The 16,226-nt window shown below is 35.0% G+C and overlaps 1 protein-coding gene across 1 annotated transcript; it reads right to left on the reverse strand.

The window, feature by feature from the left end:
* Window positions 1-2,645: 2,645 nt before the first annotated feature.
* On the reverse strand, window positions 2,646-3,751 carry LOC149182751 (cysteine protease XCP1-like). The gene is made up of 4 exons (XM_089414659.1): window positions 3,637-3,751; window positions 3,284-3,469; window positions 2,997-3,181; window positions 2,646-2,789 (listed from the first exon to the last, which is right to left on the reverse strand). Exons 1-4 carry the CDS (start codon window positions 3,749-3,751, stop codon window positions 2,646-2,648), a joined length of 630 nt encoding a protein of 209 aa, XP_089270785.1.
* Between the last annotated feature and the right edge of the window lie 12,475 nt (window positions 3,752-16,226).

The raw sequence follows: 16,226 nt of genomic DNA on the forward strand, positions 1-16,226 counted from the left end.
TATCTCATAAAATTATACAAACCAATACATTATTAATCCATCCACTCTCACCATATTTTATGCTAGATGGTCTTAATCTACTCAATAGGGAACCATATGTTTTTTACCACAAGCCTATGGAATGATTTTTCCAAAACTTTAAGAATCTTAAAAGTGACAACATCACTAGAATATCTTAATCATGTTACAAAAAATTGAACATTAGACAACTAAGAATGCGAAGAGGCAGATCTTTCACAGTTCTTGAAGGGGCTAACTTCATGGTGATTTATGGGATATGACATTTAATTTATGCCAAATGTGTGTCCATTCTCTCAGTAAAAAACTTTTGGTTTCTTTGGTCACATTATTTCAAGTGCAAGAATTGTCTTTGGTCACATGATTTCACATGTGCAAGAATTGCAAAGACATTGTACCTTTCATTGTGCAACCTATTTTGATTTGCTAATAGAGAGGAAAAGCTTATTAGTATTTCTTTTCCTTCCTCTGGTGAGTCCACTGTCACGAACATGAGGATGAGGAACCCATTGTCCTATACCCTCTTTGAGCTCTTGGTCAAATAAGAGAATCTATCTGTATTTGGTGTGGTACCACTACTTGAAAGAACTCAACAACACCTTGGGCTTGTTATTGGACAAGGTTACAACCATGGGGACCACCATGTTCCTTGTTCCTCACCCAATTGGGGGAAAATTATAATTTTTTAAAAATAAATTGAAAGTAAAATAGAATAGGAAAAAATACATAAATGAAATATAAACTTCCATCTCATTATTAATCATTAAATATATTGAAGGTAGTGCTAACATACCCTACCAGGCAACCATAGTTTGTTGTATTGCACTCTAGAAATCGCTAAATTGATAGGGTACCCAAATTCCTTGTTTAGATATAGTGGATGCCCTCTACAAAAACTACACATGAAAATTCCCAACAATTTCCTGCAAGACCAAAACATAAACAATATATGAGCTATAGCATAAAAGAATATTGTGTATCAAGAAGACCATCCATGAGCTAGAAATCCTTCTCCTTTACCTAAAGGTTGTATCTAGTGATATCTACCATCATTTACCTAAAGGTTGTTATATTTTGTTTTGAAATTACAATTATTTCTCACATCATACATACCCCATTGGCATTGATTCTTCACAAGAGTTACCACTCCCTTTCTCCTCCAATCAATCAATAGACCTTTGCAAGTGCTTCTAATTCTGGTACTTGAATGGCCCACTCTTCACTCGGAGGCTTTTGTGCTTCTCCATCTTTGTATTCATGTGGAACGACCACGCTACCCTCTTTATTTATTTTTTCCCACACCCTTGGTACTGGGAAAACCACCCAGTCAACCACATTCCTTGTGTCTCACTCCCATTGGAGAAAAATATAAATCCTTCTTTCTCACCCCATTGGGGAAAAATGTATATTTTTTAAAATGAAATGAAACTAAAATAAAAAAAAAGGAAAAAAATACATAAATGAAATGTACAAGTATATTTTTTGTAAGCTTATATCGTATTACCTCACAAAATAGAAATTTCTAGTGCATCATTCATCCATCCACTCTCAACAATTTTACGGCAGAAGGTCTCAATCTACCCATTGGGAAACCAGATAGTTTTGACCATCTCCCTATAGAGTAATTTGTCCAAAACTGCAAAAATTTTAATAATTGCAACATAACTAGAATTTCTACAGCATAGTTATAACACAAAAGACTATCAGCAATTATATGTTGGCCATCACTTACTATCAGAGGCACCATGCAACATAAAGCTAAGAAATCTACTGGAAATAAAACTCCATGCATCTCCATGTATAGGGGTGGCCACCCCACCCCCACCATCTAATGTAATTCATTCTTGAAGGTGGGGGCTCCACTTGCTCCACATAGTCTCCTCTAAACACACTCTATCAAAAATTTATTTATTTTTTAAAATAACTCTAAATTTAAAATTTAGAAGTAATATAAATGTTTTTATCATTTCATTCTTTTCACACTCATATACATTTTACAAAAAACACAAGATTTTCTAATAAAAACTATTTTAATGCATTACCAATAATAATGCAATACAATAATGTATTCTAAGCATTAAACTTTTACAAAATAAATTAATAATATGTTTTACCTATTAAACTTCTATAAAATAAGCTATATTTAATAAAATAAACTGTAAATCTTCATACTATTGTATCTTATTTTTAGTGTTCCAAACTTTTGTCATGGCAATTGCTACAATTCTTCAGTGTATTATTGGGACCATGGGAAAAGATGCAATACTACACATCCCTTCTGGTGCTTCAAGGTCTCTTAACAATCTAATGTATCCTGCTTCTCCCCAGTCTTCTCCCCAAGAGTTCTTGAGTCTCCAAAACTTAATTCCCTTATTTCTTCCCTTAACTGGGATGCCATATCCAACCAGTACACCTCCATGGTCAATTACTAATTCCCATCAATTGTCATTTTTTGGACCACATGGACCACTAAACAATTACTAATTCCCATCAATTGTCATTTTTTGGACCACATGGACCACTAAATATTCCCTGCTTAACAAACAAAATTTGGTTAATTACACTTCGCTAAATTATTTATATCTTATTTATTAGTTCTCAACAACAATGTAAAAAATAATAACCACTTACTCCATATAAAACTGAAACTCCAGACTGCCTGTTTGAATCGGTACAGCTATAGGTTGTTTAGTTACTACTAATTTGAGAGATGTTTCATCCTCATCGGGGACAAAGAGAACCTCATCCATGGTTGCATCTGGATTTCCAATCTATATCAAAACAAAACAACACAATGATTTGATTGTTTTACAAATTATAATAATGTTATTATTATAAATATTATTATTTAATGATATCTAACACAATAAATATTAATATTTAACAATATCTAACTATCTTGATGCACAAATCCATCTTAGTATTAATCATTAAACCTTGTTATTGTACCTCTACGAATCGGCACGGCGCCTGAAAACCCTGATCAACCCTCCGGTGTCTATTATATATTGGAAGATATCGATAGGCGTCCCTCTGGAATCGCAAGTATAGCCGAAGGGATTGCAATCAAGCGATTGCTGCGCTGGTAGGCTGGGAAAATTGCCTCTTGTGATAAAGTGGATGCCCTCTAGAGCGCCTGCAGTGTAAAATGCCCAACAACCACCTGCAAGGCCAAAAAAAAAACAGTATGCACGAGACACCAGGGAAAAAATCCAGCTCCTTAGTTACCATTCGAAATTGAAATTATTTCTCTCATAATACATACCGCAGTCGCCTTGATCCTTCACACTGGATACCGCTCCCCTACTCCTCCAATCAAAAGACCTTGGCAAGCTGTTCGAGTTCTGGGACGTGAATGATACATTCTTCAGTCCCATTCTCTTGAACTTCTCCTGTGGAGGTTTGCCGTTACACGTTACAATATTTAGAGACAATGTGAAATACATAGATTCTGTGGATAAGAAGAATCTGGAAATCCCAACATAGTCATTCACTTATTTTTGGGCAATTACAGAGTCTATGAATTTCACATTGTTCTTAAATATTTCGAATCGCTCATCCGATGCATTTCTCGGGAGCGTTGCCGAGGCAGCCAGTTATGATAAAGGAGTCGCAGACTTTCTTCAGACTCGAGGTCTTTGTCTGTAAATCCAGGAGACTTGCGGGTTGCATTCACTGATAAAGCCCACAAGGCTGCCAGCACCAGAAACAGAAACAGGACCGCCCTTGCCATTACTAAACAACAATAATTCACACAAGTATGCCCACAAATAATGTGAATTGGTGGAGATAAACTGGAAGAGGATCTCGTTATATAGTAACTAGGACTGAGTGTAATCCAATGACATCATTAGTGTCTCCATCTAATAAGTCAATGACTATGTTGGGATTTCGAGATTCTTCTTATTCACAGAACCGATGTATTTCACATTTTCTTTAAATATTACGAATCGTGGGGCATGTCTGCTCATCCGGATCCATATTTCTATTTGATCGATGTTGGAGCGGCCACTTATCATAAAGGAGTGGCAAACTTTCTTCAGACTCCAGCCGTAGAACCCGTTAAGTATGCCCAGAAATAAGTCATTGACTATGTTGGGATTTCCAGATTCTTCTTATTCACAGAATCGATGTATTTCACAAATTCTTTAAATATTTCTATTTGATCGATGTTGGAGCAAATTCTTTAAATATTTCTATTTGATCGATGTTGGAGCGGCTAATTATCGTAAAGGAGTGGCAAACTTTCTTCACACTCCAGCCGTAGAACCCATTAAGTATGCCCAGAAATAAGTCAATGACTATGTTGGGATTTCAAAATTCTTCTTATTCACAGAATCGATGTATTTCACATTTTCTTTAAATATTTCTATTTGATCGATGTTGGAGCGGCCACTTATCATAAAGGAGTGGCAAACTTTCTTACTCCAGCCGTAGGAACCATTAAGTATGCCCAGAAATAAGTCAATGACAATGTTGGGTTTTCGAGATTCTTCTTATTCACAGAATCAATGTATTTCACGTTTTCTTTAAATATTTTGGATCGGCCACTTATCATAAAGGAGTGGCAAACTTTCTTCAGACTCCAGCCGTAGAACCCATTAAGAATAAACATTATTCATTACAGCAACCGTGTAAGAACCACGTCTTTGTCTCTGTTTGTTTTTTAAGAGAACTCATTGTATTTCAGATACCCACATCTTATTTACTGGACCTTGGTTCAGGGGAAACGAACACAGTTTTTTCTTTCAAAATTCCTTTATCCTTTATATCCTAGAAGCTTACCCTTCTTCATGATCACAAGCTTAGAAAATATACCTAACTTCCCTCTCTGTATAATAGAAATTGCGCACAACAATGGAAGAATGAAAGACAAGGGGTCTGACACCTTTGGTATAGTCATTCAATCCGAACATCTCATCATGTTCATTGAACCACTAGACTTTTTTCCCTGACTGCAAGAAGATTTAGAATGCAACAGAAGGCACCTGCAAAAGTATAGTGAAGACTATTGAAGTTAGAATGAACGATTCTACAATGGCTATTTCTTCTCAGGTTTTTGTATTCTGAAACATATAAATCTCTTGGAAAATTGTATGGGACTGGTACCTTAATAAAATGTTAGTTGTTCCAGTAGTAAAGGCATGGGCGGAAAAGGAAAGTGCAGGTATAACTGTGGTATCCAAACCATTTCTCTATGATAAATTCTCTGGTCACATCAATTTCCCATTAGTTCAAGTCATGTTGCCTTTCGATATTTTTTCTCGTGTGATGTCTGCTCCCACGAATCCTTCAAACAAAGATATTTAATAGGGCCTCTGATTCTGGGGACCATAATCAAGAAATTGGCCTAGCTATTTTTTCTGTGTCTCTTTCATCTCTAGAAACTATGCTTTCATGACCGAAACAAATACCCAATTTTGCAAGCAAATTAAAAAAATTTAAATGTAAAATGTCAAAATATACCTATTAAATGAATACGTACCTTAAAAAAAATTCTTATGTTGTGTTATGTGCTCCAGGTGATTCAATAGCTTCAAGGTAAGCTGTGACAATATCTAAGCTTCAAGGTAAGCTGTGACAATATCTACCCTTGTTGTTGGCTCTCTGAAAGCTATAACTGGAGATTCTAAAGAGGTAAATTAAAAAAAAAAAAAAAATACCTATTGTTTTGTAAAGTTTGTACTAGTGAATGAAAGCTTGTTCTGAAAGCTATACCTAGAGTAGCAATCCTTTTGAAGAGGTAAATAAAAAAAAAAGTACCCAATGCTTTATTCTTGTACTTGAGAATGAAAGCTTGTACTGACCAAATGCTTGGTTTCTCAGTCTGCACCTCCTTGCCAAGTGTTGTTGTTTTCTCATTTTGGACCTAGAAGTTAAGAGCATTTGCATTCTAGTTTGAAGGCATGAAATAAGTGTGTTTTAAGGCAGCGGATTACTCTTAATTTTGTGGTTTTTATCAACATTGGAAAGCAAAAGTGGAAATTTCACTACATTCAAATTTTAATAAACACATTAAAACTTTAATAAACACCCCCATCTCAGGAAAAAGATGCATTGGAGCGAGGAAATTTTCTATAGTCTCCTCAATAGTAGGATGATAAGGTCTGCGACCCCTGTTCTGTGTTCAAATTTTGATTGAGTGCTTACAAAAATGTACCTTTGTCTCCCACCATGACCAAATTCTCATGATCTCCCTTCCCCATTAGCTTGTTAAAAGATGTTCAGCTTAGGTGATATGACTTGCATTTCATTTTTTTTTCCAATGCCTTATGCAACAAAAGTGTGCTTGTTAATTGTATTGATGATGTCAAAAATGTCAAAATAATTTACATCATGGGAAAGATAGGTGTACTTTCTAATTGGACAACAATGCTAATGTTAGAAGGTTGAGCATTATCAGATCTTTAAATTTAAAAAGTTAGTAAAGAAAATGATATAGGGATTCTTGTTTGGACTTGGATGAAATTGGGAAAGTGAGTTAGGGATAGCAATAGTTTTTTCCCTATTGGTTTCTTTGGCATTTCATTGCTTTGTTCTCCTATATCTTCATTGTCGGTGGCTGAAAAAGAAGTTGTAGTTTCTTAATAGATTGAGCAAAACAAAGAAGATATATTCATCAAATTTATTCTAGTGGAACATACAACTTTAATATCGTTTCTTAAATGAAATGGTTATTTTGTATTGACTAAAAGGCAACAACCATATCTCATCTGCAGGTGGTACAAAATTATAAAAAAATCCACTTTCCACTCTAATTGTTAATGATTCGGTGGATCTACTCAAACACAATAGTATCCATGAATTTTTTCCCAAAACTATATTGTTATACTACCTTATAAATAACCCTAGTGTTGGTAGTTGACAACTAATTATGTAAATTTGGGTAAAATGTATTAGTTATTAACTTAGTTTTATACCAAAACATTGGTTATGTAACTGAGGAGGCTCATATAAAACTGATGAATGTCCGAACTATTGAAAGGAGAATCATTTATTGATTGAATAGAGATTCCAATCCTTGCCCTGTGGATGTTTGGAGACACCCCGTCAAGGTTTTACCACGTAAAAATCTTGTGTTTTTCCCTGTGTTTTACATTAAGTTTCATTCGGTTTTATTTATATGGTTCTTGGTTAATTAACTGTTTTGGCCAACAATTGGTATCAGAGCAAGTTTAAACGCAGTGAGCCAAAGCTATCAAACTTATACCACAGTGGTCGGGCCTGACGCTATCGAAGAGAGGATAAACACACTGTGTGTTGAAGCCTATTGCTGGAGAGAGAGGTCTGACACTGCCGCTAGATAAAAGGAAGCCACTGCGCAAGATTTGCAAAGACTGTCCGGAGCCGAGCCGATTTGCAACGCCTGTCCAGAGCACCAGTCGAGAAGTGCTTGCTAGCATCTCGAAGAGTTGCTGCCGCAGAATATTTGAAGGATTTTTGAAGAGAAGACTACCGCAGAATATTTGAAGCTGTCGAATTAAAGGAGAAAGTGTGTTACCGTGGGTTTTTTTTGAAGCTGCCACAATTTTTTTTTAGGAAGAAGGTTGTTGTTGAAGAAAAGATGTCAATTGAGTCCATACCCACACCCATGCCCACCGCGTGATAGAGCAGTTGTGTTGAAGAGTGCCACTGTTGAGGAAGAGAGTTGCTCGCTGCCAAGGAGAATAACGTGGATACTCCAGCACTGCAGCAAGGGAATTGCAAGCAAATCCGTGTATTTGTAAAAAATATTAAAAAAAAAACAAATATTTTCAGATTTGTTCAAAAGAGAAGGGTTTCATTAAGGAAAGGAGAACAAGTTTTTTAGTAAAATCTATTGAAGGGTTTTTCTAACAGAATCAAGAAAAAAACTGAAATAAGGAATTTTTTTTTCTTGAGGGAGTTCAGAAATTTGTTTTTTTCAAAAAAACAGACTAAAAGAACAACAACGAAGGCTCGGAATTATAGAAAGGAATTTGTTTATTTAAAAAAGGGGCTCAGTTTTTTTGAAGAAAGGGAAACCAAAAATAAACCCTAGTTGAAAAAAGGAAACCCTAGGAGGAAAGAACTGGCCAAGATGTCAAATGCAAAGTTCGAGTGGAGAAATTCACTGGCAAGAGCAACTTTTCTCTTTGGAAACTTAAAGTTAGGGATTTGTTGGTGGAACAAGGTTGCACAAGGCATTGGACGAGGCAAATAAGAAACCTGCAAGCATGACTGATTCAGACTAGGAGGACTTGGATGCTCGAGCTCTCAGACCATCAAGTTATGCCTGGCAGATGAGTTCTCTTCAACATTGTTGAAGAGAGTACAACTTTAGGATTATGGGAAAAACTGGAAAAACTGTACATGACAAAGTCATTAACCAATAGAAATTATTTGAAAAAACAACTGTACAGTCTTCAAATGAAGGAGGTTCAAAAGTTGCAGAACATTTGAATGTTTTTAATACACTTATATGCCAATTAACAGATATGGAAGTTAAAATTCAGGAAGAAGACAAAGCTATAACCTTAGTGTTCTCTACCCGAATCATAGGATACTTCGTAACTTCAATCAGTTTGAGCACCGCTGATTCTTTGAAATTTGAATCAGTTGTGGGAGCTCTCTTGTTTGAAGAAGTACAAAGGAAATCCAACAATGAAACAGCTACATCAGAAGCCATGATAGTTAGAGGACGGTCAAATGAAAGAGGAGAAAAAACAAGGGTCTTCCAGATCTAAATCAAAGGGAAAGAAGTGTAAGGCAAAATGTTGGCATTGCAATAAAATTGGACACCTGAATAAAGATTGTTGGAAACGACAAGAGTATGATAACCCGAAGAAGGAAGCAAATTAGGTTGATTCAGTTATGATAGACGAAGTTTTATCTGCTGAAGAATTATGTATGATAGATGAAACTTCATGTAATGTCTCTTAGGGTGTTGAAATCAGGTTGTTAGACTCTGTGATTCTCATCACATGTGTCCACACAGAAATTGGTTTACTTCATATGAAAATGTAAATGGTAGTTCTGTGTTTATGGGTAATAATGTATCATGTCAAACTGTTAGGATGGGAAATATCAAGATTAAAATGTATGATAACACAGTTAGAACATTAACTAGTGTTAGACATGTACTTGATTTGAAGAAAAATTTTATTTCTTTGGGAGTGTTGGATTCAGATGGTTATAAGTTTACAGGTCAGAATGGAGTGCTGAAAGTCTCTAAAGGCACCCTAGTTGTTATGAAAGAAGAAAATGTTGGAAATCTTTACAGACTCAAAGGAAGTACTCAGGTCAGTGAAGCAGTGATTGTGTCAGAAAAAGAAGAAGAAGGTACTTGCCTATGGCATCACGATTGGGTCACATGAGCGAGAAAGGTCTTCAGGTACTGATGAAATGTAAATCACTTCCTGATTTGAAATCCTTGAATTGGATTTCTGTAAACATTGTGTGTATGGAAAATAGTGTAAACAAAGATTTAAAACTGGGAATCATAACAGTAAAGATATTTTAGACTATATTCATTCTGATCTGTCGGGACCATCTCCTGTTGCATCATATGGATGTGCTCTATATTTTTTAACGTTTATTGATGATTTCTCCCGTAAATTTGGGTGTTTATGCTAAAAAAGAAAGCTGATGTATTCAATGTCTTTAAACAATTTAAAGCAATGGTAGAGAAAAGAACAGGCAAATCAATTAAATGTTTAAGAACTGACAATGGTGGTGAATTCACTTCAATAGAATTTGAACAATACTGTAAGGATGAAGGAATTGTTAGACACAAAACTGTTGTTTATACTCCTCAGCAAAATGGTGTTGCTAAACGTATGAATCAGACTCTTATGGAAAGAGCCAGAAGCATGATCAACAATGCTAACTTGCAAAAGGAGTTGTGGGCAGAAGCAGTATCCACTGCTTGTTATTTAGTTAACAGATCACCTTCAGTAGCAATTAATTGTAAAATTCCTGAAGAGGTTTGGACAAGTCAGTCTTGTGATTATTCACATTTAAGGATATTTGTTGTGATGCTTATTCTCTTATTCCTAAAAGTCATGTTCAAAATTAGATCCAAAATCGAAATGTTATGTCTTTGTTGGTATGACTATGCAGTGAAAGGATACAGGTTGTGGGATCCTACATCGCGGAAGATAGTCATTAGTAGAGATGTAACATTTGATGAATCTTCTTTTTTAAAATCAAATGTTGAAAGAATTGAACAGGAATAGGTATCGCCAAATCAACAAGTTCAGTTGGAGGCTAGATTTTTTGGTGACAGTCAAAAGGAAGAAGAGGCTTCTGGAGAAAAAGGTGTTGAAGATACAAAGGAAGCTATTGAAGTTTCTGAACCAGTTCAGCAACCAGTCACTCTAAGAAGGTCTACAAGGGAAAGAAAAACTCCCAAAAGGTATGAAGATTTTGCTTCATCTTTTGCTTTGATTACTAAAGATGGGGAACCTTCTTGTTATCAGGAAGTAGTAGATGATATGGATAGCGAAAAATGGAAAATGGCTATGGAAGAAGAAATGGATTCCTAGCCAAGAAAAATACCTAGGATCTTGTAGAACTTCCTAAAGGAGAAGTGTTGGATGCAAATGGGTCTTCAAATTAAAACGGAAAGTTGATGGAAGTATCGAAAGGTATAAGGTGAGACTGGTAGCAAAAGGGTATTCTCAGGTTGAAGGTATCGACTTTCATGATATTTTTTCACCAGTTGTAAAACTTGTTTCTATTCGTACTGTGTTGGCACTAACTACATTACTTAACCTTGAGTTAGAACAGTGAGATGTTAAAACAGATTTTCTACATGGTGATTTGAATGAAGAGTTATATATGGAACAACTAGAAGGTTTTGTACAAGGTTGCAGCAAAAGATTAGTTTGCAAGCTCAGGAAATCATTGTATGGTCTAAGGTAGTCTCCTAGACAATGGTACAAGAAGTTTGACTCCTTCGTGGTGAGCCAGAACTTTATAAGAAGTGAGTATGATCATTGTGTATACTTCAAGAGTTTCAATGGCATATTCATTATCTTAGCTTTGTATGTTGACGATATGCTTATTGCAAGCAAAAGCATGGAAGAGATCAACAGGTTAAAGGCTCAACTTTCTAGAACGTTTGATATGAAGGATCTTGGAGTAGCAAAACATATCTTGGGCATGGACATACACAGACAGGAAAAATGGTAAACTTTGGTTATCAAAACAGAAGTATGTGGAGAAAGTACTTGAAAAGTTCTGTATGAACAATGTGAAACCTGTTAATGTTCCATTAGCTTCCGATTTTAAGCTTTCTTCAGTTTTGAGTCCTAGAACTGATGAAGAAAAGCAGTATATGTCTCATGTACCACATGCAAATGTTGTAGGAAACTTAATGTATGCGATGGTATCTACAACACCTAACATTTCACATGCAGTTGGAGTTGTCAGTAGGTTCATGGCAAATCCAGGTGAAGAACATTGGCGAGTAGTGAAATGGGTGCTTCGATATCTAAGAGGCACAAGTGACCATTGCATCATATTTAATGGAAGTGAAGGATCAGTCTGCGGATACGAAGATGCTGATTATGCTGGTGATTTAGACAAAAGAAAATCTACTACAGGTTATGTCTTTACTCTTGCAGGTGGAGCAATTAGTTGAATGTTAAAGCTTCAATAAACAATTGCATTGTCCACTACCGAAGTAGAATATATAGCTGCTTCAGATGCCAGTAAAGAAGCAATCTGGTTAAAGGGTCTACTTGATGAGATTGGAAGGACGCAGGAGAAAGTGAATGTACTTTGTGACAGTCAAAGTGCTATTCACTTGGCTGCAAATCCTGCTTATGACAACAGAACCAAGCACATTGATGTAAGGTATCATTTTCTGAGACATGTGATCAATGGCGGAAAAGTATCTCTTCAAAAGGTCCATACATGAGAGAATTGTGCAAACATATTCACAAAGCTAGTTACAGTAGAGAAGCTGCAATGGTGTTTAGATTCTCTTGGCTTGCAAAAAAGATGATGAATGGGAATGGGCAAGGGATTAGGAAATTTGTTGTCAAGGTGGAGTTTGCTGGTAGTTGACAACTAATTATGTAAATTTGGGTAAAATGTATTAGTTATTAAAAAGTTAGTTTTACACCGAAACATCGATTATGTAACTGAGGAGGCTCATATAAAACTGATGAATGCACGAACTATTGAAAGGAGAATCATTTATTGATTGAATAGAGATTCCAATCCCTTGCCCTGTGGATGTTTCCTTGACACCCTATCAAGGTTTTATCACGTAAAAATCTTGTGCTTTTCCCTGTGTCTTACATTCATTTCATTCGGTTTATTTATATGGTTCTTGTGTTAATTAACTATTTTTGCCAACACCTAGAAGTCAAATATATTGAAAAGACATCCAAAAAATATTGAAATTGAAATTACAACCTATTATGGACCCTTGCAAGTCATCTCATGTTAAGGGAAGATCCTAGATATGTTGTTTTGTCTTGATGGGGTTATGGACTGGATGAGTTGGGATCATGAGTTTGAAAGGGAAGTTTACAAAGGAAGAGATGCATAACAAGGTGGCAAATAGTTGCACATGGTCTATTTCCTAATTTTAGAGGTGCTAAATGTAATCCTGGATTTCTTTTTTTTTACTGGGAGTAATTTTTTGTCATGAAATTGTGAAAATAAGTGTGCGAGCATTCACTGTTACTCATTCTTAGGTCATCCTTCTATCATTTTTGATGATTTTTTTTAATGCTTATTTTGGGTTGCTTTTATGTATCCTTCCATGTGACATCGTCACCTTCAACTTTCTTTAGCTGTCCTGAAACTTTTCAAACCACCTTCAAGCTTTTCCTGAGCATAAATGTGGGATAGTCATTCTTATTAAATTCTCCAATAATTTTTGATGAATTAAAGCCTTTATGTATCCTTCCATGTGATATCGTCACCTTCAAATTCCTTCAACTGTCCTGAAACTTTTCAAACTGCCTTCAAGCTTTTCTTGAGCATATATGTGGGATACCTTTTGTTACCACTCATATTGTATGAGAATTGTTCGATGTTGAAGACCCTGCAACCTCCCTCTAAGTGTATCTCTTGATGTCTTGGCACTTGCCAAATCCTAAGTTATTTGCTAGTGTTGGCTTGCAGGCTGTATGTACTGGCACATGGTCTATAATGTATGTTGATTGTCACCATAAACTCTACACATAAATTTAAATTTGTTAAAAAAATATGAAGTGAATAAAGTGCTGAAATTGCACAAAATTCACAAATAGGAAATTAAAATTAAATTCTCGGCATGTTATGGACTTGAACTATTCTAGATTAAGGTATCATATATCAATATCTATCATTTGTAATTAAATTTATGAAATATATATCTTGTAAAATTACAACATATTTAAAATAAAAATTTAAATGCAATTTCGAGAATACAAAGGAAAGAAAAACATTACTAGAAAAAAAAAGTATTTCTTTTATTTGTGAATAGATGGGGGAGAAATACTAGTGCCTAGGTTATCTTTGGGCTAGTGCAGCCATTTACGGTTCTTGAGAAGGGATTAACATCGCCTATTTTCAAGGATATTTATAATTCATGAGGAGAAAGTTCAAATTAGATTAAACCCACCATTTGAAGTTGTTTATTACTTAGAAGGTCTTCATTCAATACCTTTGGCTGGATTACAAAACCTCCACTCCATAGAAAATTGCTCACACAATAACCTTAGACAACATGAAAAATGCATAACTTAAAATGTCTTAATATACATCAATGTAACTCCAAACCATTAGACATAAAATATTCAAAGTTTGCTAATATATAGCATGGAAGCAATTTTTCCTTAGATTATTTATAGTTTTTTTTAGTATGGTAATGCATTTGTTGTATTAGCCTTTTAGATTCCATTCCAAATAAAAACTATCTTACTGGGACTGGTCTAGTACTTTTATTTATTACCTCTCCAGTTTGATTTGGTTCAGACAGGCTGGTTCCAATAACATTGGTATGGATAAATGGATGCCTTTGATACTATGAATCCCTTTAATGTCTTGAATACCTTTGATATTGTAAACTCACAAGGAAATTTTTGATGATTCTATCTTTCTTCTGGGTGAAATTGAATTTTGAGGCTTATGAGTTGTGAACATTGGATGGATTGATAAATGACATTCTCATTTTGAGAATTTTATCAAAATCTTAAAGTTTCACTGAATCGTAACCATTTATGTAAATGTGACTGTAGAATTCATGGTTTGTCAATGAGGTTGTGGTTCAACAGTTAAGGAAATTGTGTGTCAAGAGAATAGGGCATATGGGCAGGTGGAAATTAGTTGGTACATCGATTTGTTTCTATATTCATAACCTGGATCAGTAAGGAAAGCACCGTAGCAACTCGGTCAAAGCGAAAGTCAACCACTGAGGAAGGTTAATCAAGCAAGCGAGGAATTAGTGAATGCAGATATTCAACCTCATGATTTTCTTCGCTGATAGAACATCATGAGGAAATCACACTATCTTATCTTTTAATATTAGTTTTAATAATTCTTGATTAGCATAAAGACATAATACTATAAAACAGTTATGCTTAGGAGTTTTATAAATTTGCCTCTCGGCATGATAGACACAGATGTGGATATTGTTTTTAAACTATGTTCTAACAATTAAAGACGTTATTTTATTCCTCTTTTGTGTGACTTAATGCATGGTTAATCATCTCGTGAAGGTATCGTGTTGACATCTACTTCTCGCAGGAGGCCCCCCTCAAGATAGTAAGGTTTTCTTTTATTTGCAATTAGTATTTTATTGTGTGTTTCCTGTAGGATTTTGTTAGTTCATTTAATCGCTCAAGCTTTGATTTTTGAATGTAAGTTTAAGAATTTTTTGCAACAGGTTTATTTAATCATTTTATTGTTGAGTGAAGTGAGATTTCCTATGCATATGAACAAAGTATAAGTTAACATGGATCAGTAGCATAGTTTTACATTGCAGTTGTATAATATCAGATTTTCATTTGCAGAGTTAATCTTTCTTTTTGTCAAGAGTAGATCTATTTACATTGTTAAATTTCATTTTGAAGCAAGTGTGATTTTATTTTAAAGCAAGTGTGTGCGTGATTTCATTTTTAAAGCAAGTGCGTGTGCAATTTCATTTTAAAGCAAGTGTGTGTGTGTGTGTGATTTCATTTTAAATCAAAGTGTGTGTGTGATTTTATTTTTAACAAGTGTGAAGTTTTTTCAAGAAGAGTGTGATATTTCGTTTAAGCAAGAGAAATAGAATTGATTCCATTTTTATGAGTGATTTATTTACTTACATAGCTATAGAGAACCATGCGCATTTTGATATCTCAAATTAACTTAGGAATTGTTTAAGTAAGAAGGACTCCTAGCACAAACAATGCACATACATTTCATCGGTTTACTAGCCTTGGTTGATAATTCATGTAAGTAATTTAACACCAATTAAATTATCAAACATTTTGGTGTCGTTGCCAGGGAAGTGTATATAGGAGTATTTTCTTTTTCTTTTCATTAAAAATAAAAAAATAAAAATGATATGCATAGGGAAAGAGATTCCAGAGGTATATTTGTAAGTAGAGGTAGAAGTTTGATTCCAACATCACCACTCACCCCACCATGACCTCATAGTGCCACACCATCCACCCAAACTCATATTCCATCAATTACAGCAGACATAGACTTCCTGAGGTACTTAGATCTGAAATCCAACCTAAATATTCACCAACTTCTTCAAATAAAGCTGTAATAGAAGAAGAAGATCGTGCATCCCCAACTGAAGGAGTAATTTTTCTATCTTCAACTAGAGAACAACTTTTAAGACAAGAAATAGAAATCCATAGTGAAGAGGAAGAAAAAAAATCCTATTTTAAAATTCCATTCATAGAAGAACCAGAGGAGCTATAGGAGGAACTAAAAATCCAATTTTTGAACCTTACATTAGTTCTGAGGAATCTACAATGACATGAGAAGGGGAAGGAGAAGTACATAATGTGAATGGTGAACAACCTAGGATTGGAGGTGGAAGAGGAGAAAATAGAGGAGCTGGAAGAGGTGGAGGAAGAGGAATAGGAGGTGGTAGAGAAGACTGAGAACCTTTTGGATTCCCCATCCTCAATGAAGATACCACAACCACAATGAAAAATATCTCACCCTGCATCCTTCCTAATTTTCATGGATTAAGAAATGAGGATCCTGAAACAATTCTCTTTGACTTTGAAGTTTTGTGTAGATCT

The sequence above is a fragment of the Pinus tabuliformis genome, chromosome 3_2, assembly GCF_031772625.1.
Source record: "Pinus tabuliformis cultivar Carrire ecotype Pingquan chromosome 3_2, CPIR1, whole genome shotgun sequence".
NCBI lineage: Eukaryota > Viridiplantae > Streptophyta > Pinopsida > Pinales > Pinaceae > Pinus > Pinus tabuliformis.

What these genes read in the sequence shown, in the direction of transcription:
- LOC149182751 (XM_089414659.1), bottom strand. Translation starts at nt 3,751, where the DNA reads ATGGCAAGGGCGGTCCTGTTTCTGTTTCTGGTGCTGGCAGCCTTGTGG. An exon ending in AGACCTCGAGTCTGAAGAAA is followed by an intron (nt 3,470 to 3,636) that starts GTCTGCGACTCC and finishes TCTTATCCACAG; the next exon opens with AATCTATGTATTTCACATTG. An exon ending in ACACCGGAGGGTTGATCAGG is followed by an intron (nt 2,790 to 2,996) that starts GTTTTCAGGCGC and finishes GTTTTGATATAG; the next exon opens with ATTGGAAATCCAGATGCAAC.